Source organism: Rhinolophus sinicus, linkage group LG11 (genome assembly GCF_036562045.2).
Source record: "Rhinolophus sinicus isolate RSC01 linkage group LG11, ASM3656204v1, whole genome shotgun sequence".
NCBI lineage: Eukaryota > Metazoa > Chordata > Mammalia > Chiroptera > Rhinolophidae > Rhinolophus > Rhinolophus sinicus.
Genome location: NC_133760.1, coordinates 49,916,208 through 49,943,358, shown reverse-complemented (window position 1 = coordinate 49,943,358; position 27,151 = coordinate 49,916,208). Strand labels below are relative to the sequence as shown.

The window sequence follows — 27,151 nt, the reverse complement described above, 5'->3', positions numbered from 1 at the left end:
GCCCACCTTTCAATTTGAGAATATGAGATCGGGAAAGTTCTGTGGGAAGAACAAAAAATAAGTTATTTTCTGGTCATTCACATTTTTATGACGTAGTGACTATCATTTCAGAAAGAGATATTTACTAATTCATTAATTTGTTTTAAATTTCTATTGAAATGACCTTAAATGATTAGCTTGGTAAAATATATTGATTTTCTCTGCCATTATTGTATTTGAATTACACAAATTATGCATCGTCATCCCAGGGAGCCAAGCTCAGCCACTTTGTTGTATGGAATTTTGGATGAAGGCATAAGAACTTACAGAAGAAGCTTTTAACCTTGACCACAGAGATATAAATAGACCCTTACTTCATTAATTTTTCAGTTTTTCCTGCTGAGGTAGTGGCTATCCTTTTTATTTGTACTTATATGGAAAAGACAAAAGCCTTGTAAATAAAAACAGAAATTATTTTCCCATGGATACACACTGGAAATAAATGGCTAGAAATTACCAATTTTTATCTTTCTACCATAAATTATTTCTTGACCATAGCAGTTGATAATTTCTAATACTGTCATTCGGAACCTTTATAACTACTGTAAGTATTTTCACTTACATATTGATATGTGTTTTCAGAGCCTCAAAGATAAATTGGCATGTGCTACATTTTCCTATTTTTAAAAAAAATTAGGTTTGGATAACAGAACAGCAAAAAAGAAAAAAAAATTAGGTTTGGAAGTCAAATAAATTAGAAAACAATATACTTATAGGCACTATCATTTTCCAGGCTGCCTAGCATCTCTCACTTTATTGAGTGCAGACCAGAGGCTGATCTGTGTGGAGGCTGGTGGCTACCTGTGGGCCCAGCACCTAGGTTCCCTCTGGCAGCCCACTTGTGCCTGCACTGCCCCCCAGGTGCGTGGCACAGCATTGGGAAAGCAGACCCAGTTTCCACTCAGACATCATTGTAAAGATGGTGGGAGCCAGTCTTTGACACTGAAGTAATTAGAAAAACAGGAATTCATTATGAGCCTGCTGTCGTTCCCAGTGTGTTGTGCTCCTTAGGAAAAAGTTGATAAAATTGTTAATCAGAATATATCTGCCAACCTCCCTCATTTGTGTCCCATGGGATACACAAATATGTGTGTGAACTGTGGGCTTCAGATGCTGCCTCTGATGGTCTCACGAGCTGCTTCAGTCATGGACTTGTCTTAATTTTATACCTTTGTCTTTCCCTGTAGATCTATCCTTGAAAAGGCCATTTTCTGTGGTGCTGCAATGTAAAGAAGGCGTTTTAAACCACAAGTCTTCTGTTGTAGATTTTGTTGTAGTATATCTCCTGTGTTCTTTGTTGTCTTTAAGGCTCTGCTTTGCGGGATCAAGCCTCGCGGCTGGAAGTTCCAGTGGCAGTGCTGTCCAGCCAGATGGTCGCCTCTAGTCTTGTGCAGATCTGTGAGGCAGGTGCAGAGGCCTCCCAGGGGGTGCTGTTGGACTCAGAGCAAAGAGTAAGATGCGGCACGGGTGGGGAAACTGTACTGCTAGTTACTTTTAAGCTGCTTGGGAAAATAGGGTATTTCTGTAATATTGTTTCAGGTATTTGCTTTTTTTTTTTTAAAAAAAGATTTAACCTCTCTTTTCAGAATAAACTATCTTCCTTGCTAGAGATCACTCGATATTTATTAACACACAGTATGTTCTCCCGTCTGTCCTTCTGTCAAGAATTATGGAAAGTACAGGTAAATTTGAGATTGTAACTCTGACTTGGCTATGGGTTCGCAAGTATTGTGAAGCCATCAGAATCCTTGCGTTTCCTTAGGAATCTCACCACGCATCTCCTTAATTATGGAGAGTGGGAGAAAGCATTGAGCAAATGCCTGCCCCTGGATGGGAAAGAAGTACCCTCAGTTACCGTATTTGTTAATATTCACCCAGCATTAGTAATACTGTTTCGAATAGGATATAGCACAGAAACAAGTTCTGCCTTCTTAAATAATTGTGAACAATTTTCCAGGGCAGTGTAGTCAACTAGAAAGATAGAATTCTAAAAATTATTCTTACCTGTCCTTTTTTGAAACATTTTGAATTCATTAGGCTTATAGCTTTTTGAACAGTTGAAAGAACTCAAACTGCTTGGTTATTTAATGAAATCAGTAAGTTGAAAAGAGAGGAAAGAAAACCCTCAGGTGATGCTACCTTCCTGGTTTTTCCCCGCTGTTTTGTTTAGCATACATGCCAGAGTGCAGTTGATCTGTCAGGTGTGGGTACGGTCCCTGCACCTACGGGCACCTACCGTGGTGGGGGAAGACAGCTGAAATACAGGCGCTCCCAGGGATGCAGAGGAGAGTGGGCGATGGTCTGATTGGACAGTTGGGAAGGGCTTCCTACGAGAGCTAGAAGGGGTGTGGAGTGAAGTGAGAGTGTGGGTTCCTGGCTGAAAAAGGCCATGGGGATAGATGAGCAGGACGACTGGGGGCTGGGGTGTCTGTGCGGCAGGAGGGAGGCCTCACCGGGAGAGGCTGGGATCAGAGATGGAGGCCTGATCGCAAAGGGCCTGCGCCACATCCAAGAGTCCGAACCTTGTTCTGAGGCTCTGGGGACCACTGAAGGGTTCTAAAGAAGAGGTGGATGTGTCCGGTTTATGTTTGGGAATCTTGTGTTGGCCATAGGAGAGCAAGTTCTAGAAGTGGGTTAAGCTGGAGAACTGGGCAGGGCTCATGTCTGAGCCTGCAGGACATGTGGGTGCGGGGAAGGAGGGGAGGGATGAAAAGTGGGGATGGGGCGTGTCTGAAAGTTTGGTGAGTTTTATAATCACGGTGGGTAAAACATTGATTTTAGGCTGTGCTTGTTACTCCACTCTAGTTTGCCGTAGAGCATGGTGGTTCAGAACACAGGCTGAACATTCTATAAGCGAATGTGTCCTGAGGGACTCACGGTACTGTCATTTTCTTCAGGATTCCTTGCTGCTTGAAGCTGTGTGGCATCTTCTTACACAAAACATTGTGAGCCTCCAAGAGCTGCTGGAAAGGTGTGATAATTTAACATGGCCTTAATGTTCCATAATTTATTTTTTGTGACTTAGTCTAGTGTGACTTGTTTATACATCAAAGCCAAAAGTCACCTGGAGAAACTATTACGGTCACCCCTGAACAACACGGGCGAACTGTGTGAGTCCACTTCACATGGATGTTTTCAGTAAGTAGGGTTGGCCCTCTGTATCCATGGGTTTCACGTCTGTGGACTCAGCCAACTGAGGATCAAACACAGTATTTTGGATTTGCATTTGGGGGTCTGCGAATGTGGGGGCCCAACAGTGTGCATCGATCTGTGGCATTTTACATGAGGGACTTGAGCGTCTGCAGAGTTTGGTGCCCGTGGGGCCAGGGCCTTGCACATGCCTCGGATGACTGCAGTTAAAGGCACTCAGAAGCTTGACACGCATTTTCAACCCCTTGTTTTTCAAGGGTCAGCTGTACTTTATTATTTAAAGAGAACGTTATTTTGTAATTGAAGTCGTATCAGGCACAGACTTAGTAATGTTTTCTTTGTATATGATATGTCATGTGATACAATACTTTTGAGAAGTAAGAAAGAAGCTTTCGGGTAAATGTGGTTGATAGTCTGTGTGCACATACTTTTATTCCCTCCTGAAATCTCACCAAGAATCAGAAAGGGGATTTTATAAAAAGGTGTTACCCACAAAGATGGGGTGTGTGAGAGGAGACGGCCGCAACAGCGTTTGGGAGCAGGAGGCGGCTGGACCAGTGGTAGAGGACTCAGCACCCTGAGGCCAGACCTGTCCTGAGCAAGCACCGTGGAGACAAGGGAGCCAGTCCAGTGTGTTTGTTCTTCCTATTAAAGACGCAAGTGTTGACGGCACCAGGTGCCTTTTGATGTCAGGGTGAAGGAGACAGTGACCAAAGCAGAACTGATTGAAAGCATATTTCAGAAGCATTTGGAACCTTGGATCGCTTGCCTTGCTCTAGGCAGCCAGGCAGGTGCCCCTCCCTAGCCGAACAGAAGACTGGAGGCTCGTGTTATTTATTCCCGGGTTGGGAAAAGCAGAGGGCATCCAGTCTGGAGGGTTGTCGAGCAGACTTGAAAATTCCCTGTTGAACCCACTGGTGGTGTTCCAAGGGCGTCACGTCTGGATTTGAACAGTTGGCTCTTCATACCAAAAACATTCTTGATGATTCAAAGAAGGAAAAAAGAAAAGAAATTATAAAAGTGCTAGAAGAAATGGAAGAATGTTTTTATAATCTTGAAGTGGGAAGGCCCAGATAATCCAATTTAAAAATCGACAAAGGATTTCAGTAGACATTTCTCCAAAGAAGACATCCCAGTGGCCAGTAAACACATGAGAAGATGCTCAGTGTCACTAGTCATGAGGGAAACGTAAACCTGACAGGCGAGACAGGTGAGGGTTCTCCCACATCAGGGCTTTGCCGATCACACGGGTTGTTCTCGTGGCTTGCGCCTGTGGTGACAACTGATAGCCGATCACTGCTGCTGTCTGATTACAGAACTGTCTGTATTATTATTACGGAATGGTTTTTTCCCCCCAACAATAGTAAGCTAGTCCAAATAAATAAACTATCTTCAGTGATGATTTTTAATGTCCCTAGCAGCCGTCCCTGACAACCCTTGTATGCCAGCTGTGACTTCTAGGTGTAGAATGGCTCAGATGGTTGCTAGGTCATTGTCAGTGGCCAAGCTTCCTCCTGAAGTGAGTGGGAAAGAAAGGGGTCTGATGGCGACGGAGTGATGGGATCAGTGTGCTGTGTGTTGTGTCCCCAGCCACGCCGATGTGCAGGCCATGGTGGCATGGCTGTCCAGGAGCCTCCAGTGTCTGTGTGCGCAGAGTGAGCAGACAGAAGCATCCAGTGAGCATGCCAACACCGCCAGGGCTATGCTGTCTGGTGAGTTCTTGATGGGGGTTCTGGGTAGAGTCCGTTGAGATCAGCTTTTGCTGTGATCATCAGTGGGAAGCAGGACAGGCTTCCCCGCCATGCTGTGTGGTTGGGAACGGAGGTCGCTGGCTTTTCGCAGGTTATTTTAAAATGTGCCCAAGGAAAAGCAGAGTGGGGACTTTGGGTGGGACTTGCAAGCTTGGTCCTGATCTGAGCCCAGTCGTAGGTCCGCCATAGGCACCTTTCCCTTTGAGTGGGCCCAGGCCCCTGCGGCTCTGAGCCAGCAGCCCCATCTGTCACCAGTGATCCCCGAAGAGGGAAATCTACAAGGAAATGAAAAATGGGATGAGAAGTGGAGTGTTCCACGTGGATTTTTTTCCTTTGCAAGTGATGTATTCCTTTTTCCCAAAGACTGTCTTGGTGGAGTGAGCTACTCACGACTCCTGATTCCTGTAACGGGCCCCAGATAATTTAAGTTCAAATTGGAGAGTAGACAGAAATTCTTTTTAATGTTATCCCTCTTGATTGTACTCTTTCCAGAAGGTATGTCCGTTTCCTGCCTCATTCCCCAGATTGTAATGCTTTCAGGTCCTTCTGTAAAGGCTCTTGCATCATTGGTGTAGGAGATTGGCTGGAGAGATAGTCCACAAGAAATCCTTAGAAGCTACCTTTTTGTTTAAGAGAAAAATCTTACTTAAAAACTTGATTGCAAGTACAGTTCACCCTTGAATAACGTGGGGGTTAGGGGCATTGACCGCTCACACAGTCGAAAATCTGCGAAACCTTAAGTTGGCCCTCTACATACATGGATGCCCAACCTTGGATTGAAAATACTGGTTTTGACCCCAATTTGGTTGACTGCAGATGTGACTCCTGGGAGGGCTGACTATTTACTTATTGAGAAAAACCCACGTGTACATGCACCAGCAGTTCAGACCTGTGTTGCTCAAGGGTCAGCTGTGTTTCCCTTTCAAATAGCACGGCAAGGAGAAGGGTCCGGTTTAGTCAGCTTTGCTCGGTTGGGTTTGGTGAACACTTGTGCACGGCATCTATCAGGCAGGGACCTGCAGGGCTCCCCAGGGCCAGGGGCAGGTGTCCCGACACTGCATGTGGGCCCTCCCCGCCAGGCCCCTCTGAAGTGCATGGTCTGTGGGACTCATGGCTGCCCAGAGACCACAGTGTATGTAAATACTTTGGTTTTGTGGTTTTCAGATTTTGTGCAAATGTTTGTTTTGAGGGGCTTTCAGGAGAACGCAGGTCTGAGAAGCAATGTGGAGCCTGAACGGATGCCCCAGGTAGGAGGAGAAGCCAAGTGCAGAATGCACAGAACTGGCCTCATTGGGAAATTGTGCGGCATGAAGGGTGGCCCCTCCCGTGTCGTACCTTTTGGAAGCTCCTGGACCAGTAGCTGGCCTTTTTATGCTCTGATCATGAGATGCTCCCCGGGTGGTGTTGCTCCCTAGTCCAACAGATGTGGGGGGTGGAGACAGCAGTGATATCTGCCCCCATGTCTTCTGGTTTCCGAGGCTCTTGGGGCTGAAGGTCTTCTTTATGGCCCACAATACAGCCTGTGCCTTTAGATGAGAGAGCACTTCACGGGGTTTGAGAACTCTGCACTGATGTTGACTGAGCCCATGTGAGCCAGATGCCACAGGAAGTGGGGCTGGCAGGCCGACAGGATGCTGCCAGGGCCCTGGGCAGTCTTGGGGTGTCACGACAGACACTTCCAGAAAGCCTGCCTTTTCACTGTCTGGTCTCAGTATCAGTATTGGGATGATACGTAGACCTAAGAGGAAATCTTAAAAGTGCACTTCTTTGAAAAGTCAGTTTCGTCCTTCACGGTAGAGGAACCACAGTTTTTTGGAGCGGTGCATATGGTTTCCGTGGTGATGGTGGCCCCATTGTCGTTTCAGATCGCCGTGGCCGTGCTTCAGAGAATGCTGGCTTGTGAGTCAACTGCTGGGTGCCGCACACTGTAAATGACTGAGTTTGCTCATGAATAGTCTCAGTTTTCTGCCTTTCTATTTCAAGTGTTTTACCTGTTTGTACATTTCTCCCTATAGTCCCAGTACTAGAAAACCCCTTTTTTGGCTGTAATTTAGTATAAACCAACTGTCTACTTCCTCTGCTGGCCCAGTACCTGCTGGCTTCACAGTTAATCTCCAGAGCTGTGTGCAACCACATTTGACAGTTCATTAGGGGACATTTTACTGTCTACATATTTTGACTTTTTAAAGGCTTCACTGAGACGCTTGGAAGCATGAAGGACTTGTGTCATCTGGGGGTTTAGGCAGCCTGGGAGGTCTGTAACGTGGAAATGAGGGACTCTTATCAAAGACCCACAACCTGACTTGTTAAAAAATATTTGCATTGTTTTTGTTGCACTGTGATGGTATGCTGACAACGTGTGTTTCTGTTCCCACGTTCTGCATCAGTCGCCCTGGAAGCCTTGGCTGCTGGCGTGCAGGAAGAGTCCTCAGTACACAAGGCAGTGAAGTGTTGGTATGTTTCTGGGGTGTCTTGGGGGTGGTTCCTGCTAGGTTAGAGGTCCTGTGTATTTTAGATACTCTGGAAATACCAACAAGTGACTCCTGAGCACACTTCCTCTGCCATTGTGTCAGCGGCGGGAACAATAACAGCTGAGAAGTACTGCAGACGCCTTGGAGATGAGGCAGGAGGCCGGGTACCCTTTCTGTAGACTCCCCCAACCCCCCATCCCTCCAAGCCCAGCTCCTGCGGGTCAGACACATCCCTCTCCCCACCCAGGGCAACCTCCTCACTGTCTTGGCTCTGCCCTCTCGGCTGTCTGCAGGGCTTCCTACAGCACAGCTGCAGTCACTTTCCTGCTGAGCCCACCGGCTCCAGGGCTCCTGCCCAGACCCGCCGTGGCCCTGGTTTTACTGCGCTTGCTGTTTCTCCACGGCTCTGGAGGTGCACATGGACACACTGTGGGGCGGACATGGCGGTATCGGGGTTCGCTTCAGAGTAACATGGGTGAGGCCGTCCTGGAGGATGGCTCTGTTCCGGGAAAGCAGGAGAATTTCCCTGCATTTCCTGACTTAGTGAATCTCTGTAGTTTCGTTTCTGTACTCCACAATACGTTATAGTCTTCAACTATGCTCCGTAATTCAGTACTTTATTTAAATAGTGACAACACTGTTTTGTTCTCTGAATTTTATGCATTTTTATGATGTGCTGACAGCATTGTTCAAACTTACATCCGGAGAGTCAGATAATGATCATGGATCTGCTTGTTTCTTTTTGAACTTTTTAATTAGTTGCCAGTACTTAAATAAAATCAGACATCCCGTAATAGTCTGGGTGGCAAGCTGGGACCCTGCCCCCGCCCGAAGGAGCAGGGCCTATGAGTTCCGTGTCCTCGTTTTTGTGTGACCTTGGGGCAGTTCACATCTCTGCTGGGACACTTGACTTTCTCCCCTGAGGAACTGGGGTAGGGCCGACTCTGGTGCATGCCCCATTATCAGTCCTGGTCACCCTTTGTCCCTACTGACCTGTCAGTGATGCCCTGCTCCCTCCGACGGACAGCCCTCCCTCGCCCCTCCCACTCCTGTCATGGGACATCATTGGATCCAGGAACAGTTGCTGTGTGTGCCAGGCACTGTACCAGGGGCTCTGCGCAAGGCTTGGCATAACCCCACTGTCTCTGGTTCCCATTTCACAGATGAGGAGACGGAGGCTTTGCAGTTTACTAGGACCTGGGCCCCCTTGGGTCTGGTTCTGCACAGGCCCGGCCCCTTCCTGACCCATCTGACTTCCATCTCCTTGGCTCGACGGGCATCTCTGTTGCTTGCTTGTGGTTTTCTTCCTGGTTGAAACTACACTTCCCTCAATTATATTTCAAGTTGGTAGAGACAGCGTTTCAGGGTTATGGAAAGGGCAAGGCTGTGATCTGGGGGCCGGGACCTTCAGGTCCATGGCTGCTTTGCTGGACAGAAGTGTGTCTGATGCCGTCAGCTGAGGTGGTGACGTCTTGGAGTCCGGCGGCACCTCCTTTCCTGAGACCCTCTTTCTGCTGCGTTTGCAGGTTCAGCATGTTCAGTGGACGCACGTACCACAGTATGATCCCGACAGATTGTCCAAAGAGGTTTGTCAGGCACAGTCTGACTCAGATACTCACCCACAAGCCTGTGCTGAAAGGTGGGTCCAGGGCTCAGTTTGCTTGGGGACCGTGGCCTCCCTTGACGGGAGTTTGGGCCCTGTGTAAAACACTTTGTGGCTGTGAAGGACACTATCATTAACTGTCCTTTCACTTGAAAGGAATGCGTTCTCATAAAGAAAATTTAGAATTAAAGAAGTGTGGAAAGAATTGTCCCTCCTCCCATCACCAAAGTAGAAAAATCTTTTACACGAAGTCTTCTGTTGTTTTCTAAATAGATTTCTGAAAACATAGTTATACTTTAAATTCCAGTGTTCTGTTTCCATGTGTCATATGTCATAAGCATTTTCTTAATGTAGTTGCCTGGCGTTCTTAAAAGTATTTCCTACGCATGTCGTCTACCAATGAGCGTCCTTTGGCTAATGTCGCCAACCCATCAGTGACAGACTGTCTGCAAGTTTCTGTTACTAATAAGGCTGAGCACCTTGCCCTCCGAGCTGTCCCTGTGCAGTGGCACATCTCTGGTGGGTCCTTGAGTGCGCCATGGACGCCCCCGACAGGCTGTGCTGCACTTCTTGAGGGCTTTTCAACAGTATCCTCACTGATTTCTTATTGACGGTTAGAGTTTAAAAGCAGCAAAACTAAAATGTACTCGAAGGATAAGAAAACATTTACAGCAAATATGATAGAGGACTACCAGCAGGTAACTGGACCAAGACGTAGGCTTTTCATAATATAGAACATGGCTACTAAATGGAAATGGGGACCTCACTAACTGAAAAAATACAAATGAACACAAAGCAGTTTTTAGACATGCAAGCTCTCAAACAGCACTCTGGTGATTGCTGACTTGACTTTTTTGTCTGTTTTCCTCCTGGATGAAGTTTCTGATGCTGTTCAAAGGCAAAGAGAGTGGAGCTTTGCCAGGACCCACCCCCTGCTGACCAGCCTGTACCGCAGGGTGAGTGTCAGGGTGGCATGCACCGGGGCCACCTGAGATCTGCTTCCGGAAAGCTCTGTGGGGCCGAGGCACTCACAGGTACAACCATCCACATCTGGGCCACCAGAACTGACTGCTGCAGAGACAGGCATGGTGTCCACTGTTGCCACTGCATGTTGTGTCGGGCAGGAAGTGGGATGGAGGGGAGCGTCCGGCTCCTGCCCAGCCAGCGGTTTGCTTGCACAGCTGAGGGGAGGGACCTTTGGTTTCAGCTCTTCGTGATTCTGAGTCCAGAGGAGCTGGTTGGCCATTTACAAGATGTTCTGGAAACACACGAGGTGAACTGGCAGCATGTGCTGTCCTGCGTGTCTGCACTGGTGACCTGCTTCCAGGAAGCACAGCAGCTGGTAATCGGTGCGCTCTGGTGGGGTCCTGTGGTATGTGTACGTGACTCGTATTGTCGGCAAGACCCTAGTATTTGCGGGCGAGCCCGTCGCAGTGTCCGTCTCAGCGAGGATGAAAGTCCTCAGCTGCCCAGAAGGTGCCCTGTGTCCTGGGGGCTGCGCTCTGCCGTGCTGTCCCTGGCTCCGCCCTCTGCCTCGCGTAGTTGATATTTGGCTTCCTCTGATCGTTGCCCTGTCCCCTGAAATTGGTGCTGGGCTTGCCAGCCCTAACCAGAAAGTGGCTGTTTCTCTTGGACGGCCCGTCTACCCGCTGTGACTGGCCACTCTCGCCTAGACTGGGCAGCCCGTCTGCTGGCCCGAGCCTTTGAGAGCTTCGACCTGGACAGCATGGTCACCGTGTTCCTGGTTGTGCGTCAGGCTGCGCTGGAGGGCCCCTCCGTGTTCCTGTCCTACGCAGACTGGTTCCAGGTGGGTTACCTTTGCTGGCGGGCAGGTGCTCCCAGCAGGTTGTCAGCATCTCCCCCCGACTCACCGTGGTAGGAAGGAATGCGTTCCGTGCATCAGCTCTGCAGGGGTGACCTCACAAACCCACACGTACCTCTTGGCCTCCCCCTGGGGGCCTGCCCCTTCCCAGGGTGCCTCCTCTCCTGCCTGGCCGGCCTCTTCCCTCCCTTCCGGGAAAACACTGTCAGGCAGTCAGGAGTGAGAGCTGAAGGTGCTGTTATTGCAGTGTGGTGACATCAGCTGTTTTCTGGTCAGTCTTGGAGAAGGTGTTTGGAGGTTCTCTGGTGTCTTCCTTTCTGTCCCCACTACGTCTCTGCAGCTGTCCCCGGCTGCTCAGTCTAGGCTTTTGAGGCTCCATGAGAACCCAGGCCATGCGTGGGGGGTGCCTTCTGGATGCCAGCCCTGAGGTCTGGCGCATGCAAGTCTGTCATTCACAGAAGCTTTGGGTGGTAGCTGTGCCTCTTTGTGGAGAGCTCACCTTCCCGGTTCCACGGGAGGCCAGCCGCTGTCTGCCGGCTGCATTGGTAGAGGATGGTGGTCACGGGATTCCTTCTTTATTCTTTTATTTGCCCAAGTTCCTTCCCATCAACTTGTGCTGCCCCAGCCCTGGGCAGTTGGCCCAGGGGCTCCCACTGGACATGTGCAGGGTCGATGGCTGTGCCCTCAGGGTGCTGAGGGACTAGCCCCAGAACCCACCCCGCACTCGGGGCGGCGGGTCAGACTCAGTTGGCCTCGTTTCCATGTTTGCACGTCTGCATCTGCTGACCGCTTAGCCCAGGTGACTCCATCACGACCAATGTCCCCAGGCCTTAAGTTTTTCAGTTGTCAAGGCAACACACGTGGGAGAGGAATGCTGTTTTTGTGTGGTGTTGGGGGTGTTTTTTTTCTTTTTTCTTGTTTTGCCTTTTGTGATCACTTTTATCAAGGTATAATTTAAACAAAATAAAATGTACTCAATTTCAGTGAATGGTTACATGAGTTTTGACAGGCGTTAGGCATATGTTCAGTGTTTGCAGATCTGTTGTAATCTTTATTTTCAGGACTGTTAGAACTAAATAGAACAGTTTGGTGTTTGCAAATTGGAGCCCCTGGACTTGGGAATATAGTTCATATATAGTTCATAGTTCATCATAGTATATACTTGGATGTAATTTTTCTAATTATGGAAAGAATGGCCTTTTTCCGTGTAGTAACAGTAAATACTTTGTAACCCCACTCTGGGATGTGTGTTACTTTAGACACTTTACATACAACGAGTGAACTGTGGATGTTCTGTGGGGTTCATTTCTGCTCTCTGTGGTTTCAGTATAACACCGAGGCTCTCTCTCGGTTGAGTAGATGTTGGTAAGACTCAGGAAGCCTCTGTGTAGATGGATTAAATGGAGGGAAATGACCTCCTTGTACTGGGGTGGGAGGGTGTAAACTGGGAGCTGACTGGCGATGTGGGGGGGGCTCCCTTTTTATCAGCTGGTGTTTGCGTCTGCCCACACCATCGTAGTGTTCAGAAGAATTGTGTTTTCTCTGAGAGAAGAGCTGCAGCCGGGGCCTCCCGGTGATTAAACAGCGACCCACAGCGTTATGTGGGTGTGTGACACGGCCCGGCGCCAGGACTCCAGGTTGTGGGGGTGTGGAGCCTGGTTCTGTTTGGGCCTCTTTGACTGTGTATTTGGGGCCAAGGCCTGTAAGAATCTCCGTCTCCCCAGTCTCCCCTCAGGTGCCCTCGTTTCCTGGAAGGTCTGCTGCTTCTTTTAGTGACCTGAGGGCCTACCCTCTTTGGCTGCCTCTCCTACAGTGATATCATGCCCTGGGGCGAGTCTGGAAGTTGTGTGTTCACTGTTTGGAGTGGCTTCATCGCTCGGAAGGGGTCTTTGTTAGAGCACAAAAGGCACTGCAGCTACCGTTTCAGCCTATTTCTTTAGTCGAAGTGTGACCATGACATTGGAATGATCTGAACCAAAATGGCTCTGTGTTTTCTCTGTTTTTGAGGCACACACACAGCGGAGTGCCCGCCACCCATGCCTCTCGCCCCTCTACCCTTCAGGCCTCTTTTGGGAGCGCAAGGGGCCCCCACAGCTGCAGCAAAAAGTCGCTGGTCTTCTTCTTCAAGTTCCTGTCAGACCTCGTGCCCTTTGAGGCCCCCCGCTACCTGCAGGTGAGAAGCTGACTGCTGGCACCTTCCGCTCACTTCCTCCTCAGTCCAAGGAAGGTACCCAGGGCATCCCCTGGTCTTCCCTGAGCAGGTGACAGTACAACCAAGATGTCCGTATGTGTTCAGTGACAGTGTTCGTGATAGTAAAGTGCCAGCAGTCAGCACTCGATCATCCCTGGGAGGTGGCCTGCAGGGCCGTGTCAGCCCTTCCGTGAAGCAACCCCGAGTGCACGTGCAGGAAGAGCAAGGTGTAGACTTAAGTGTATGCGGTCCCATTGTCGCTTTTTACGAATGCTGTTTTTACATTGAAGGAGAATAATCTGGTAGAATACACCCCAAACTGCCAGTGACTGTTACTTCTGGGTGTGGAAAACTTTACATTTTTATAACAAGCCTGTATTAATCTCATGATGAAAGTACACCTTTCTGAAAGCTTTTTTTTTTAGCTTTTTTTTTTCAATCGGACAACTATACCCAGCATTTGTTTTAGGGGGCAGGGTACCTGGAAACTGATTCTCACCTTTTTTTGATTAAGAAGTTTCTGTTACATCCCAAAGATGACATATGTAGTACTAGGATGGAAGGTAGAATGAGTCATGCCCAGCACAGGAGAAGCACAGAGCGCTGCCCTCAAGCCTCCGGGCCTTCCCTCTACACCTACCCTGAATGCTTGAGCCTCACCTACCCGGCCACCGTCTCCCCAGGAACCTCCTCCCCGGGCACCTCCTACCTGGGCACCCCCTCTCAGGCACCGTCTTCCTAGGTACCTCCTCCCGGGCACCACTGTTTGTGGCTGCAACTGGCAGCCTTTAAAATGGAAAGGTGCCTCATGATTGGAGGCATGAACGCCACCTGCAGTGATGGGTGCCTCCCATTGGAGGAATGAGGAAAGGCGTGCAGAGGAGGCCCTGGGGTTTGGTGGCTGAGGGGACAGTGCCATCCCCCAGCCCACCCACTCAGGATTCCATTTGTCCCACCTCCAGCTTTTGTCCTCGTGCTCTTTGGCTAATTCTTTGACTTTCCTGGCCTCAATATAAGTGCCTCCCCAAAAGTCACCAGCATTTGGCAGACTGATGTCCTGCTCCGTCATCCACCTGCAGGTGCACATTCTCCACCCGCCACTCATCCCCAGCAAGTACCGCTCCCTCCTCACGGACTACGTCTCGCTGGCCAGGACACGGCTGGCCGACCTGAAGGTGAGTCCAGGCCACCCTCCCCTCCGACCTCCTGCAGCTGCCAGCACCTGTCTGGGCCCTCACCCTCTCGTCATATCTCCTCCGCAGTTTCCTGTAGAAAACCTGGGGCTCTATGAGGACTTGTCTGCAGCCGGGAACGTCACGGAGGTATCCCTGCAGTGCTCAGCAAGCGCAGTCATGTCTCTGTGGCGCTGGGCTGAGCGTGTGAGCCTTTTCTGTCCACGATCTGGCATGTCTGGTGCAGTGGGAGTGTGACGGTTATGCAGCAGTGTTGCTTCTCTGATACCTGGCCCATGCTGCTCACAGCAGGGACATCTGCTTGTAGGAGACCTCTGTCCTCATGGGCTTGATGGGAGAGGTGGGTGTGGGGCCGTGGAGAGGCTCATGTTTTACTGGAGTTACAGGAAAAGGTGCCATTTGTGTAAACCACTGTCATATGGCCATGTGGCCTGAGTGTGTTTTTAAGACCCTCATGCTTAACAGCTGCGAATTGCTGGAGAGCTCTTCTAGATGCTGTTAAAGGGAATATTCTAAAATAGTTAGTGCAGTTTTCCATTTAAGATTTATTGCTGTGCATGAGTAGCCATTTCATAGTTTTTTAAATATCAAGAGTTTAGTCTGCTGCCCCCTCTTCACCCCCCGGAACTCTTTAGCTGGAACCCTTTGTGGTCCCCGAGGGGTAGGAGGGGTGGCGGTGGCTTCCCAGAGCTGCTGAGCTGTCCCAGGCTGCGCATTGGTCTGACTTGCTGGGGCAGGGAGCTGTCAGCCCCTTCCCGCGGTTCTGCCAGCACGAGGGAGTTTGTCTCAGTGTCCCTGTGCATCCAGCCCCACAGCCAGGCGTCCCAGGATGTTGAGAAGGCTGTCACGGTGTTTGAACACACAGGAAGGATTCCTGTCGCCGTCATGGAGGCCAGGTAGGCCATGCCGCTCTCAGCTACGTGCGGTGGGGAGACCGACACGGCCAAGTGACATCCCAGCGAGGGTCCTGCAGCTGGCTGGCGCTAACCCCATGCCAGGCGTGCGTTTTCTTTAGGAACGCACGTGGCACCCCAAACAGCTGGCAAGTGGAGCCGTGTGCAGCCTGCTCTGTTCAGAGGGATGGGAATAGGCAGGCCTTTGGTTAGGTTTCGTAAGCATGGTTTCTGTTAGTGGTCATTGGTAACAGTGTAAAGCCAGGATGGGGAGAGAATTAAATAGCAGAAGCTTGTTGAATTTGGTGTGCACCCAAACTTACGAATTCTGGTTGTTGCCGTCATGGGGTAGCTTTCTGAAGGTATTGCTTCTGAGAAATGTGACCCCCAGCTCCGTGGATTTCTAGGTCAGCTCCTGGGAGAAGGTTCACATTTGACTGGGAGTGGTCTTTGTGGCCTTGATTAACCCAGGTTTCACGGCCATGCCCGTGGCAAAGCATTGTCTCGTTCCCTGGGACACGGCATTGTCACCAGCACAGACCACCCTTTGCACGAAATGTCCCGAGCACAGTGAAAAGGGACTTAGAAATGTGATCCAAAGGATAACCATTAAATGAGACGACCCACCTGGTGCCACCCCTTCCCTGCAGTGAGTGAGTGCGAGTTGGCGTTTGTTGTCCTCGCTGAAGCGTCCTGATGTCCTCTTGTCTGAGCCTGTTCTTCTGTGTTGCAGCATATTCAGGAGGTCCTACTACGTGGCTCACTTCCTCCCCGCCCTGCTCACACCGCGAGTGGTCAGTACGCGCCTTCACGAACTTGGGACCGAGGCGGCAATTAGCAACGTGTCCCTGTGCAGTGTGTCACTGGGCCTCGTCTTTCCTCTCACAGCTCCCGAGACACCCTGATAGCCGAGCGGCGTTTATAGAGTCCCTGAAGAGGTATGCACAGACACCTGTTTGTAGTAGGGTTTGGGACAATGCAGAGTTCCGGTTCTTCTTTAGAAACGTGTTCTAGCACATGGATGTTTTATTTATAAAATATTGACTCAAAGTTAGTTGGTTTGATTTTAAAATTTCTTTGATTTTGAGTATCACCACTTAGCATCTTTTTTCAATGAACGTGTAGAAAATCGGCTGGGAATTAAAGCAAGTGTTACTGGTATATAATCATTGTGAAAGGAGGAGACTTCAAGCAAAGACGGAAAAGAAAAGGGAGACGTGGAAGCCTCGGCTGCGGGGGTGTGGGTGGGCTCGGACCTGCCCAGCTCCATGGAGGCCTTCAGTGGCACAGAGTTGGTTGGTTTCCGAAAGGTCGTCCTTGGGAGAAATAGAAAACTATAAATCCTGTTTTCTAGTGGAACTCTTATAAAGTGATGGAACCTATAAGAAGAAAGAGAAAGAGCATAGAAAGAGAAAATCAGTGTTTCACCTCAGAATAAGACCATTCTCTGGGACCCTTATTTTTATTCATTTTTGATACACAATATTCCAGAAGTACTGAGGCCGATAAACAAAACATCCATATGCCCCACACACAATACTTTACTGTCTTTCCTTTTCTTTTTTCCCCTTCTGCCTCCCCATGCCCTTCCTCCGCCGGCTCAAGCCGTTGTTTCTCAGTCTAGTTGTGTAGGACACAGCTCCCTGGCCCCTGCTGGTGTTAGGAGCCTTGCGCTCCTCACAGCTGAGGCAGTCGGTCAGCCGCTCACGGCAGCTCACGGCAGCTCACGGCAGCTCTTGCTGGCTGCCAACCACTCACACTGGCCACCGGCTGCTCCTGGCAGCACACCTCAGCTCAGCCCAGCTCCGCCCAGCTCCAGGGAGAGCTGTTGTTCACAATCTTAGCTGTAGAGGGCGCAGCTCACTGGCCCATGTGGGAATCGAACCTGCCACCTTGGAGTTAGGAGCAGGGCGCTCCAACCACCTGCACCACTGGGCTGGCCCTCCTTGTCTTTTTCAAAGGAAGCCAGTACAGACACCATTGAAGTCTCTTAGTCCAGCTATCTCGTCCTCCCTTTTCTCTCCAAAGAAACCATTATCCTGAAGTTGGTGTATAATTTTTCTATTTCTTATTTTATTGCAAATGTTTGTAGCTATAAATTGTGTACATACACATCACACAGTGTGGTTTTGTGTGTGTTTAAAGTGGGATTGATAGTGTGTGTCATTCTGTGGTGTGCACTTTCACCCACCCTGTTGGTCACGTGCTCTGGTTCATTTATTTGACTGCTGTGCAGAACTCGGTTGTTTGGCTGTAACTGCCGCCGGCCCTACCTGGGGTGCAGGTCACACACCACGGAGTAAACGCAGTAGGGCTGTAACTGCTGGCGGGGTTGACAATAGGAGTCTTAGGTGACCTCCAGTTTTATGCTCTTCTAACAGTGCTTCAGTGAGCGGCCTTGAGTGTATCTCCAGGAAAAGTCCTAGACTTTTGAGTGGAATTTCATTGATTTTATAGATTGATTTGAAGACAGTTGACTTCATTACGATACTGAGTTTCCCTCCCATGAACACACGAGTACATCTTTATTTATTCACGTCCATTTGTAGTGTTTTGGATTTTTCTTTATAAAGAGCTTACACATTTCTTTGTCTAGATTGTTTTGCTATTATGAACAGTGTATTATTTCCTGTTGAATTTTTCATTGGTTGTTGCTGAGAACCAGGCACTGGTATGCAATGCCCGCTGTACTCCTGGATTGTCTTCTGATGTTCTTTTCCCTTCTGTCTTATTTTACGTATCTGGTTATTTGTTTTTTTCCCCCTCTTCAAGTTTACCTCCCTATCCTTTCAGTGAGTATTTCGTTTCTGGTACCAGATGCTCTCTTTTATGGTAATCTATCCTCGTTTCATAGCTTCAGTGTTTCATCTTTCATCTCTGGGAACGTTAACGGTACTGATGTCTGAAGTTTTCTTCTCTGTGAATTTCTTTTCTTTTTTTTTCTTTTCAATTTTTATTGGGGAATATTGGGGAACAGTGTGTTTTTCCAGGACCCATCAGCTCCAAGTCAAGTCGTTGTTTTCAATCTAGTTGTGGAGGGCGCAGCTCACTGGCCCATGTGAGAATCGAACCTGCGATCTCGATGTTATGAGCGCTGTGCTGTAACCAACTGGCCACCCCCCTGTGAATTTCTCCATTTCCTTGAATTTGCTCTTTCTTTTCACTCACATTGGTTTCTATTTTTTAAGCTGATGGCCTCCAGTACCCGGGGCAGTAGGTGATCCTCTTTGGTTCCTACTCTCCAGGCTTTGTCCCCTGCCTCACTTCGGGTTCCCATGACTGTGTTTCACTCTGGAGCACAGCTGTCTTCCTTCTGTTGGTGTTGTCGTCACAGTGTGCAGCACCTGGGTGGGGTGCCCACCTGCTTCACCACTCGTGCAGGCTTCGTGTCCTGCAGGCCGGGCCACTGCCCATGTGTCCTGTACCTGAGCTGCCACTCGTGGACTTGTCACTGTGCCCTGACAAAGTCCCATGTCCTTATCACAGGACTTGATCTATAATTCTTTGTATTTTTAATGATGTTAATTGGGTGTTTTTGTTAGTATTCATTAAAAGTAATACAGGTCCACTGTTAAAATTTGGAAATTACCAAAACTTGAATGAGAGAAGTAAAAATCATTTATAACCTCTCTACCCAATGAAAACCGGTACTGGCAGATGTTTATATGACATGTCATTGATGGACAGTAAGGACCATTTAAATCCATATGTGTGATTTTTTTTTTTCTTTAAAGCAGAGTTATGCTGTGCACAGTGTTGTACAATTTAGACTGTGTCACACATTTTTGTTTTATGATGGTTTTGAAATTGTAGGCGTGAGAATTAACTCGAGGCGCAGTTGACATGATGTTAATGTTTTCTTCTGACCCAGAGCGGATAAAATCCCTCCGTCGCTGTACTCCACCTACCGCCACGCCTGTTCAATGGCTGAAGAAAAGAAGCCAACAAGTAAGGTCGCCGAGACGAGCACCTCCCGTCTCCCTGACCACGAGCTGTGTCCTGTCCCCTCAGTGCTGGTCCGGCCAGAGGCTGCCCAGATGGCAGAGCCAAACAGACGCCACCAGCTCCCAGGCGTTCAGCCTGGAGGCCCCGACGTGTTGCCCTTCAGTGTTAACACTACTGTTTGTCACTGCTCTGCGCCCCCTGAGGGTGTGACATGGCTTCTCTTTGCCTGTCCTGAATGAATTCAAGCTTTAAATTCAACGGCCTGTCAGACTCCGCAGCCAGGCTGTTTGTGAAACGTGTGGTGATGGGGGCCTGTGACAGCGTTCTGACTGTTTGGATGGCTGTTTTCCTCTGTGGTGGCTTGGGGCTCATTCTGCTTCTAGGGGACAGCGATGTGGACCGAAGTCGAATCGGAAAGGCCGCAGGAGTGACATGGCTGTGCCTGGAGCATTTGCACAGGCTCAGCAGCTGCTCCTGCCCCTCCCCCTGCCCCCCATTCTGGCCACTGACAAGGAGACAGTGGTAGGCGCCAGCAGGCCTGCTTCTCAGCGATGTCACTTGGTAAGCAGCTGGTGTGTGCTGCTTCCAACCTGTGACGTCGCAGGGCCAGACAGGCGCAAGGAGGCAGTTCTGTTCTCTAGTTGTGTTGCCAGAACCCTCCTCTCGTGGCCGTGGAGACCCAGAGACCTGAGTGGGCATCGCATGCAGGCCCCGATCTAACGTGTGCCTGTGTTGAAACAGCCTCGCTCCTCTTCCCCCAACCCCACAGAACCGCCTTTTTGGGGGTTCTTAGAGTGTTTCCTACTCTAGGACGTCATGTGATGTCTCACACAGACACAATTCTTAGGTTCTGTGTCCCTGGTGTCGCTGTGAAACCTGTGTGATGTACTGCACATGCCCGGTGTCACCAGAACTTGAACTTGTTCTGCTTTCAAACACTAATTTTCAGTCTTTGTTTTATTTTTTTTACATCCTATGGTGAACAGCAACGTTTCTTAAAAGTCTGAGAAATAGGGACTCAGGCATCATCCATCCCTAACTCGTCTCCCTCGCTGTGCTTGTCTTTTTTCATGAGGCACATGCTTTTCACACTTGTGGTGTGGGGTGCCTAGAACCATGCTTTTTCTTGAACTTATTTACAAAAGTTTTGACTTTTAATGACAGCATCCAGCCTCAGGATGGAAGTCCGTATTCAGCTGTGTGTGAATATGGACCTGTCTGCCCTAATTGTTCAAATTACCTGCCCCCCACCTCTCAGATGCAGCCCAGGTAATGAAGGTGGACCCCGGCTGTGCTGAAGGAACGCTGGGACTGCTCACAGCCGCACTACGAGAGCTCAGGGCCACCTTGACAGACCCTGCCCAGTATGACGGTGAGCACGGGCGGTGGGTGTGAGTTGGGTTCCAGTGGCTGGTCCATTTCCTGCGATTTGGCATTTGGTAGTTACCAGGCCACGCACTGGCTGGTGTCGAGCGCATGGCACCCTTTCCGACAGGATGGTAGACTGATCCCTCAAGCTGTCACAGACCCCTGGCAGAAGATAAGTATTCTGCTCTTTGGCTTCCCCATACGCCAGGTGATGGAGAGGAGGCTGGCTGATGTTACTAGGTGTGGGTCTCCTTCCTGTCCGACCTGCCCGAGTAGCTGTCACCCTCTGCGTCTGTGTGACTGAGTGCTTGTATGGAGTAGTAGCACGTGCTGTGCAGCGGCCCACAGAGTGAGAGACTCAGTAGCAGTGCTCTCAGGTTCTTGTCATGACCAGCAGAGTCCACAGCCCACAGGCCTTGTGTTTACCTAGCCGCTGCGATAGATTGATGCACATGAACTCATCTCACCCCAGAATACCCCGTGAGAGCCTCACGGAGGACATGCCAACAAAACCGCCTGAGTTCTGCTGCCCCTGGAGCCCAGTGTGGCCTCAGAACTGGGCTCCTGCACGCATGGCATCTGGGGTCCCGGGGCCTGGCAGTTCCTAGCGCTGCTGCAGGACGGCTGACCTGTCAGGCCATGCTTGTGTGTAAAGCCGCACAGCTCCGCCTCCACGAGGTGAGGTCAGCCCACTTGACGTCAGACCTCTGGCACACAGAAGCCATGGCTCTTCGCATGGGCCAACGCTGTGATGGCTGGGACGCAAGCCTCTGACGCGTGTTACAATGTGTGTGAGAGTTAGAGGGTTATAGATAAAAAGTGCGGTTCATGATGGCAAAGGAACGTGCCAGCTCCCCACAACACAGGAAAAGGTCCCAGTCTGCCCATGTCACACACTCAGCAGTGTCCTCGGCCACCTGCAGTGGGGACACAGCAGCTCAGGGTCAGTGGGCAGTCGTACCCAAGAGGTGGCTGCGGTGAGCCAGTCCTGGGGTACAGTCTCCGCTCAGTGCTGTCCCCTTGCCGCTCACTGGGCTCCTGTCCACAGACGTATCTGCTCAGGTTGCTGTGGTTTCCGAAAGGCTCAGCTCCGCCTTGGGCCTCAGCGAGGACGACAACATCTGTGAGGCTTCGAAGATCCAGCTCAGTGTCTGTGCTCCAGAACTGGAGCAGCGGGAACAGAAGGTGTGTGGGGGCATCTGGATGCTCAGTGTCGCATCTGCTGGCTTGCGTGGGAAGAGCTGGGTCCCAGGCCCTTCTTGGCACTTGTTTTGCTACGTCAAGTGTGTCTGTGGACACAAGACGGTCACAGTCGGTGGCCCGGCCGATAATACGCGCAGAGGCCGTCTGTCCCCAGGGCCTAAAACATTTACTCTTCAGCTCTGCTCTCTGCTGTAAAATTTCAGGACTGGACATGGTGGGATGATAGTTGGCTTGTCATGGTCCCAGGATTTGGGAATGGGGAATCTTGGACCAGTTGGCATTGGTGTTTCCTCTCCAAATGGAAGCCTCGTTTGCAGTCTCATTAGCTCAGCTGTGGCCCTGCCCGTGTAATTCGTGTCAGCAACACAAGGTCAGGCTCACGCTGCCCTTTGTGACATCTCCTCTCAGGTTGTGGATCTCCTGCTGACGTCTTTCTGTCAGAACCTAATGGTAGCCTCCAGCTTTGCCCCACCAGACAGGTAGAGCTGGGACGCTTCGCTGGGTGGTTTGGTGCTGTCCTGGGGCAGCCTCCCTCATGGAGTGGAGCTTCCCTGCTCTCCACGAGGACAGTGGTGTCAGCCCTAGTCCCCTGGTTCCTGCTGTGCTGTTAGAGGGGCGGTGCGGACGTTTACGCAGCAGGGACGTGGCAACTGTTGAGCGTTGCTACAGGAGATCCTGCTGTTGGGGGAACAGCCTGGTTTTCTCTGAGGCCTGCACTGAGTCCCCCAGACTCAGTGGGAGGGACCACACCGGGACTGGCCACTGTTTCTGTAGGCAGGGCTCCTGGGCTACCCGCTTTGTGACGGCCACGTGTGCTCACACGCTCCTTCCCGCTGTACTCACCAGGCTGTGCCAACTGCTGCGCTACCAGGTAGGGCCCTGCCCCCTGCAGCTGGGAGGTGGGCTCTGCACCCCACCAGCAGGACCACTTTCCTTTCCTGTTTAGGGCCCCAGCCTTAGTGCGGCGCACGTGCTGGGGTTGGCTGCCCTGGCTGTCCACCTCGGCGAGGCCCGGCCCGTGCTCCCGGAGGTGCTCGTGGGCCCCCCTTTCCCAGCCGGGGGCCTGTCCATCCCCAAGTTCTTCAGCAGCCTCCTGCCGTGTGGGACCCGGGAGTCCCTGCTCTTCTGCCTCAGGTGGGCTGCTCTTCCTTGTCCCATGGTCACTTGTCCCCTCTGGCAGAAGGAACAGATATGCCCAGATAATCACTCACGTTTCGGTGTGCAGCCTCCCAGAACCTTTTTGGCGTTTATTTACATGTGGACTTGTTTTGGTTTGAAAAAATGAGATTGTACCACTTTGCTAAACTGCCATTGAAGTCGTTGACCACAGACTGCAGACTCTGTGTCCTGCCCCGTACTCTTCAGAGTTGGGGGGTTGGTCTGCTCTGTCTCGGGGTCCTGTGCTGGGGCCTTGTGCTGCAGCTGTTTCTCTAGGGCAGATTCCAACGCATGGAACTCCCCTGTGCAGAGGTGAACTCACCTTGAAGGGTTCAGAGGCCCATCGTCCTGTCAGCCTGCCATTTACACCCCACCAGTCCCTTCCTGGCTGGGCTCTTGTGTGCGGGACCCCTGGGGGAGAGTGCTTCCTGGGCAGGGTACAGCCCAAGGTCCTGTGCAGCGGGGTGTAGACTGGGAATTGCTGGCTGGGGCTGGGGTCACAGTTCACGGGCAGAAGTGACAAAAGGCATGCAGGAGTGGGAGAGGCGGCACAGGAAAGCCGGTCCAGCCACTGTCCACACTGGGAGGCCGATGGCCCCCCCCCTCCCCTCCTGTGGGCTTTTGGCAACACCGAACAGTCCCTATTGGGAGTCAGTCCCCGGTCCCCCCACGTTCTTCTCTGCCACCTTCCTGACTTTCTCAGGGCCCCCGGGTCAGTCTGTCCTGCTCGGCCTCGTCTTCCTTACACCTGACAACCTACACGGGCAGGCAGAGGCTGCCCCTAAGGCTGCATATGAAACGGAGCGCGCTCTGGGCCCACAGACCCCTTTTAGGAAGGAGCAGGGAGGGTTTGCTAACACTCCGGGGCGTGAAAGCCCTTTCCCTTCCCGCTCCTCCTGACATCACTCTTGTCATCATGGCCCCGTGTCTGCACAGAGTCCGCGTGTCCATGCGTTTCCTGAGTCTCTGCCTTCCGCGTGGACAGAGCCAGGCCACTTGGCTGTGACATGGGACCGCTTCCCCAGTGTTGCAAGGAGCTGAGGCAGAGGACTGGCCCTCACTCCCCTGGTTTTAAATGCCCTCAGTTCACTTTGGGAGATCCAAACTTTCTTTTCTTTCATCCCTTATTTTGCCAGGGTCACATTTCTGTGTTATAATTTGTTTTCTATTTACAGATTTTGTACAGCAGCAATTTCTTACTCTCTGTGTAAGTTTTCTTGTCAGTCACGCGATGCTACCTACAGCTGTTTATCTCCAGGCCTTATGAAAAAGGTAGGTCTGTTAGCGTCCTGTTTTACGTTCTCCTGTGTGTCCGAGGCCTTGGCTTCATTGTTTATCAGGCTGTCTCTTGGGAGCAGCCGCAATTGTCTGCTTGGGTGAACACTGCCTTTTCCTTCTGTTCGCTGTGTTAACCTGAGGGGGTGTAAGATGTCAACTACAGATGTCCCTCCCTTTTTTTAAAGAAACACATACTGGTACGTATAAGACACGTAAATTAAAAGATAATTCATAAAAAGTATCTCCCTTTTAACGAAGGGATTCCACGTTTCCGCTATAGTCCCTTTGTCTCCTGAGTGCTCGTTCCATTTGTTAGAAGACAAGGCATTTCAAGGTGCGTGTTAGAAACCTGACATGTTGCAAGTGATGGTGTGCTCTTTGTGCAGAGTTTTAGGGAACGTGAGGTTTCAACCTGGTTCTCAGTTCCAGGCTCCACAGTAGAGTCACCTGAGAAACTTTTAAGGCACAGACTCCTGGGTCTGGCAGTTAAGTTGGCATTGGTGTCAAGGAGCTTAGTCCTAGGTGCCCAAGTGTTAAAGCATGAATGGAGAATGGGGGCCCAGAAGGCACATCGCCATCCCCTGTGCAGGTGTGACTACCTGGTGTGACCCCGCGGTCTCCCCGCTGCCCCTTGATAAATGTGGATATACAGTGAACACACCACTGACGTGTTTTGCCATCCAGTGGACACACATTCTAGTGAAAGCTCCAGTGCCAGCAGTAGTCTGGGTGGGTGGTGCTACGCTGTGGAGGCCATTCAGACCCAGCGTCCAGCCCAAGGACGCCATCCAGTGTGGGCCGAGATTTCCCTATAGGGCTGCTTACTGTAGCACCGCTTGTAAGTGGACTCTGGGTGTCCTGCGAGGGCTTGGTGAGGCCCCCGCAGGTGGCACAGGGTCTCCGTGCTGCCCTGCTGCACCCAGCCATGTCACGCGGATATTTTGTGAGCTTGTCACAGCAAATGCGTTCCTCTCTCTCCAGTTCCAGTTCGTTGTGCTCAGGTTGTTCTCAGAAGCCCGAGACCCCTTGTCTCGGGAGGACGCAGCCAGCCTTCCCTGGAGGCCCCTGTACCTGTCCCCCACAGACTGGCAGCGAGCCGCCCTTTGTCTGTGGAGACACACAACCTTCCAGGAACTGTCGAAGGACGAGGAATTTCATGTAAGTCCCACTGTCCCCTCCCTTGCTTCTGGCCTCGTTCTGCCTCACGGGCTTGCAGGTGCAGACCTGGGGCCTCCTGGGGACGTGGCGGGCGGGCCTGGCCCAGTGACGCTCGAGCAGCACAGATGTGGCTGTGCTGGAAACTTACTGGGATTGGTGTTGATTCCCACGCAGGCGTGAGAAACCAGACGGAAAGGTGCTTTCTACTTTGCCCGTTCCCCCGACAGTACCATTTTGCAGAGAATTTTAGGGATGGGTAAAAACATGCTTTAAGCATGTCTGCCAGGCTCTGGTTTGGGGCAGGGCCACTGGGAGGGAGCCTTGGGCCAGTCCGGTCAGTGTGCCCACACTGCTTGTCTCTGCTGCACCTTTTCACAGCTGTTCACTCATATCTTGGATGTTGGCCTGCTTGTGTTGGTATTTGGAGAAAATTTTCTCAATTGTTTTATTTTTTTCAATTCTTTTACTGTTAACCATCAGTTACACATGAGTAGGTCTGGCGGTCTGCTTGGGGGGAGGAGCAATGACGCAGGGCGTGGCCGTGCTCACTTGGAGTCCAGCAGGTGCCTCACCTGGGCCTTGGCTCTGCGTCATGCAGCCTTGCCTCTGGTTTGGCTGAGTGGATGTTTCCCAGAGCAATGTGCTGTTTCATGCCGCCTAGCTTTGGCCCTTCCGCAGCTGAAACCTGCTGCCTGCATGTTGCTGTGACGTGCTTTTTTCATATGCATGAGGTTCTGAGGTTAGTTTGTATCGATGCGTGGAATTGTTCAAATAATTTTAAAACAAGAATTATGCCACCGTGAATATTTGAAGCATGTTTGTATGTCAAGTTTATTCAGTTATTCACCCAGCCCCAGGAAACTAGGAAGTGAGCAGTTACTTGAGAGGTGTATGCCCGTAGGGCAACCGCTCAATCCAGCAGGATGCTACAGAACTGTTTCAAGGTGCCAAAGTGACCCATTTTAGTTAGCGTCACACTCAGGGTTGAATGGAGCAGGGCCGGGTGCCAACACCTCAGGCCAGCAGGGGACATGGCGTGAGAATGGAGATTCTGACACACGAGCGAGCGAGGCTACTTGCTGTCGTCCCGTGGGACTTGCTTTCAGCTGGGCTGTCACATAACAGTGACACGAAACGACAGACTTGCACACTCCGCCTGCAGGTTCTGTGTGCTGTCCTTGGTGTGGTATCAGCTGGTCCTTTTCTCTCAGTTAACTTACAGAGACTGGTTACAGCTGGAGCTAGAAATTCAACCTGAGGTGGATTCTCTTTCAGACACAGAAAGGTAAGTGTTTAAAGGGTTCTGCCCTTTAAAATATTACAGTCTTCTACATGGCCTTAAAGTCTTGAGCTTTGTCATTATATCTTGAATTTAATGTTTAGTTTAAGGTATTCCTATGAGCACAATTTCATTCATTCCTTCACTCAAGAAACATTTATTGAGCTCCTGTTTGCTAGAAACTTCTAGAATGTTCTAGAAGCTGGGGTGCAGCATAAATGACATCAGCCTACCTGTGTGGCACCTTTGTGCAGATAGGCGCCTACGAGACACACAGGGCTCCCCACTGGCACTTCCGTCCCCAATACTCCTGACCAGGCCCTCTTCTCCAGGGATGGCACAGAACAGAACCCCGGTGTGGGCTGGGGACAAGCAGGGATAGAAAGTGGATTAGAGTTAGGATGGGACATGTGCTCTGAGAGCAAGTTCCTCAGGGAGGGGCAGCGGAGCAGCAAGTGCACGTCCCCATGGTGGGAACAGAAATGTCTGCCTTGCGGAGTCTTACTGGGGGGCCTGTGAGTGGCCTCTACTGGTGTCGGACGGCCCTGCCCGCCCTCCACGTGGGAAGAGCGCACCCCCCCCGCCGAGAGGCTCAGGACTGGGCATGTGCCACGTGGAGCGCTGGCCTTGAGGTGGCACCAGCAGTGGG

General features: G+C 50.8%; 1 protein-coding gene across 5 annotated transcripts in view; it reads left to right on the top strand.

Moving 5' to 3' along the window:
* Nucleotides 1-27,151, top strand: part of FANCA (FA complementation group A) — a 43,085-nt gene that overhangs the window by 2,225 nt on the left and 13,709 nt on the right. For 2 of the 5 annotated variants that reach the window (XR_012490250.1, XM_074314984.1), the window contains exons 4-29: nucleotides 1,348-1,490; nucleotides 1,626-1,721; nucleotides 2,937-3,010; nucleotides 4,780-4,901; nucleotides 6,105-6,187; nucleotides 6,806-6,839; nucleotides 7,328-7,394; nucleotides 8,938-9,050; nucleotides 9,894-9,970; nucleotides 10,222-10,363; nucleotides 10,688-10,821; nucleotides 12,899-13,009; nucleotides 14,107-14,202; nucleotides 14,290-14,349; nucleotides 15,028-15,116; nucleotides 15,847-15,907; nucleotides 16,002-16,051; nucleotides 18,985-19,061; nucleotides 20,317-20,430; nucleotides 21,475-21,611; nucleotides 22,038-22,108; nucleotides 22,404-22,500; nucleotides 22,576-22,763; nucleotides 23,963-24,059; nucleotides 25,047-25,223; nucleotides 26,386-26,508. Coding sequence is in view for 4 of the 5 variants with exons in the window: in XM_074314984.1 (XP_074171085.1) it covers nucleotides 1,348-1,490; nucleotides 1,626-1,721; nucleotides 2,937-3,010; nucleotides 4,780-4,901; nucleotides 6,105-6,187; nucleotides 6,806-6,839; nucleotides 7,328-7,394; nucleotides 8,938-9,050; nucleotides 9,894-9,970; nucleotides 10,222-10,363; nucleotides 10,688-10,821; nucleotides 12,899-13,009; nucleotides 14,107-14,202; nucleotides 14,290-14,349; nucleotides 15,028-15,116; nucleotides 15,847-15,907; nucleotides 16,002-16,051; nucleotides 18,985-19,061; nucleotides 20,317-20,430; nucleotides 21,475-21,611; nucleotides 22,038-22,108; nucleotides 22,404-22,500; nucleotides 22,576-22,763; nucleotides 23,963-24,059; nucleotides 25,047-25,223; nucleotides 26,386-26,481 (2,606 nt within the window). In the remaining variant the exon portion in view is untranslated. Of the gene's footprint in view, nucleotides 1-1,347; nucleotides 1,491-1,625; nucleotides 1,722-2,936; nucleotides 3,011-3,096; nucleotides 4,400-4,779; nucleotides 4,902-6,104; nucleotides 6,188-6,805; nucleotides 6,840-7,327; nucleotides 7,395-8,937; nucleotides 9,051-9,893; nucleotides 9,971-10,221; nucleotides 10,364-10,687; nucleotides 10,822-12,898; nucleotides 13,010-14,106; nucleotides 14,203-14,289; nucleotides 14,350-15,027; nucleotides 15,117-15,846; nucleotides 15,908-16,001; nucleotides 16,052-18,984; nucleotides 19,062-20,316; nucleotides 20,431-21,474; nucleotides 21,612-22,037; nucleotides 22,109-22,403; nucleotides 22,501-22,575; nucleotides 22,764-23,962; nucleotides 24,060-25,046; nucleotides 25,224-26,385; nucleotides 26,509-27,151 lie in introns of those variants that run through there. The other 3 variants (XM_074314982.1, XM_019740490.2, XM_074314983.1) reach the window with 2 other exon arrangements.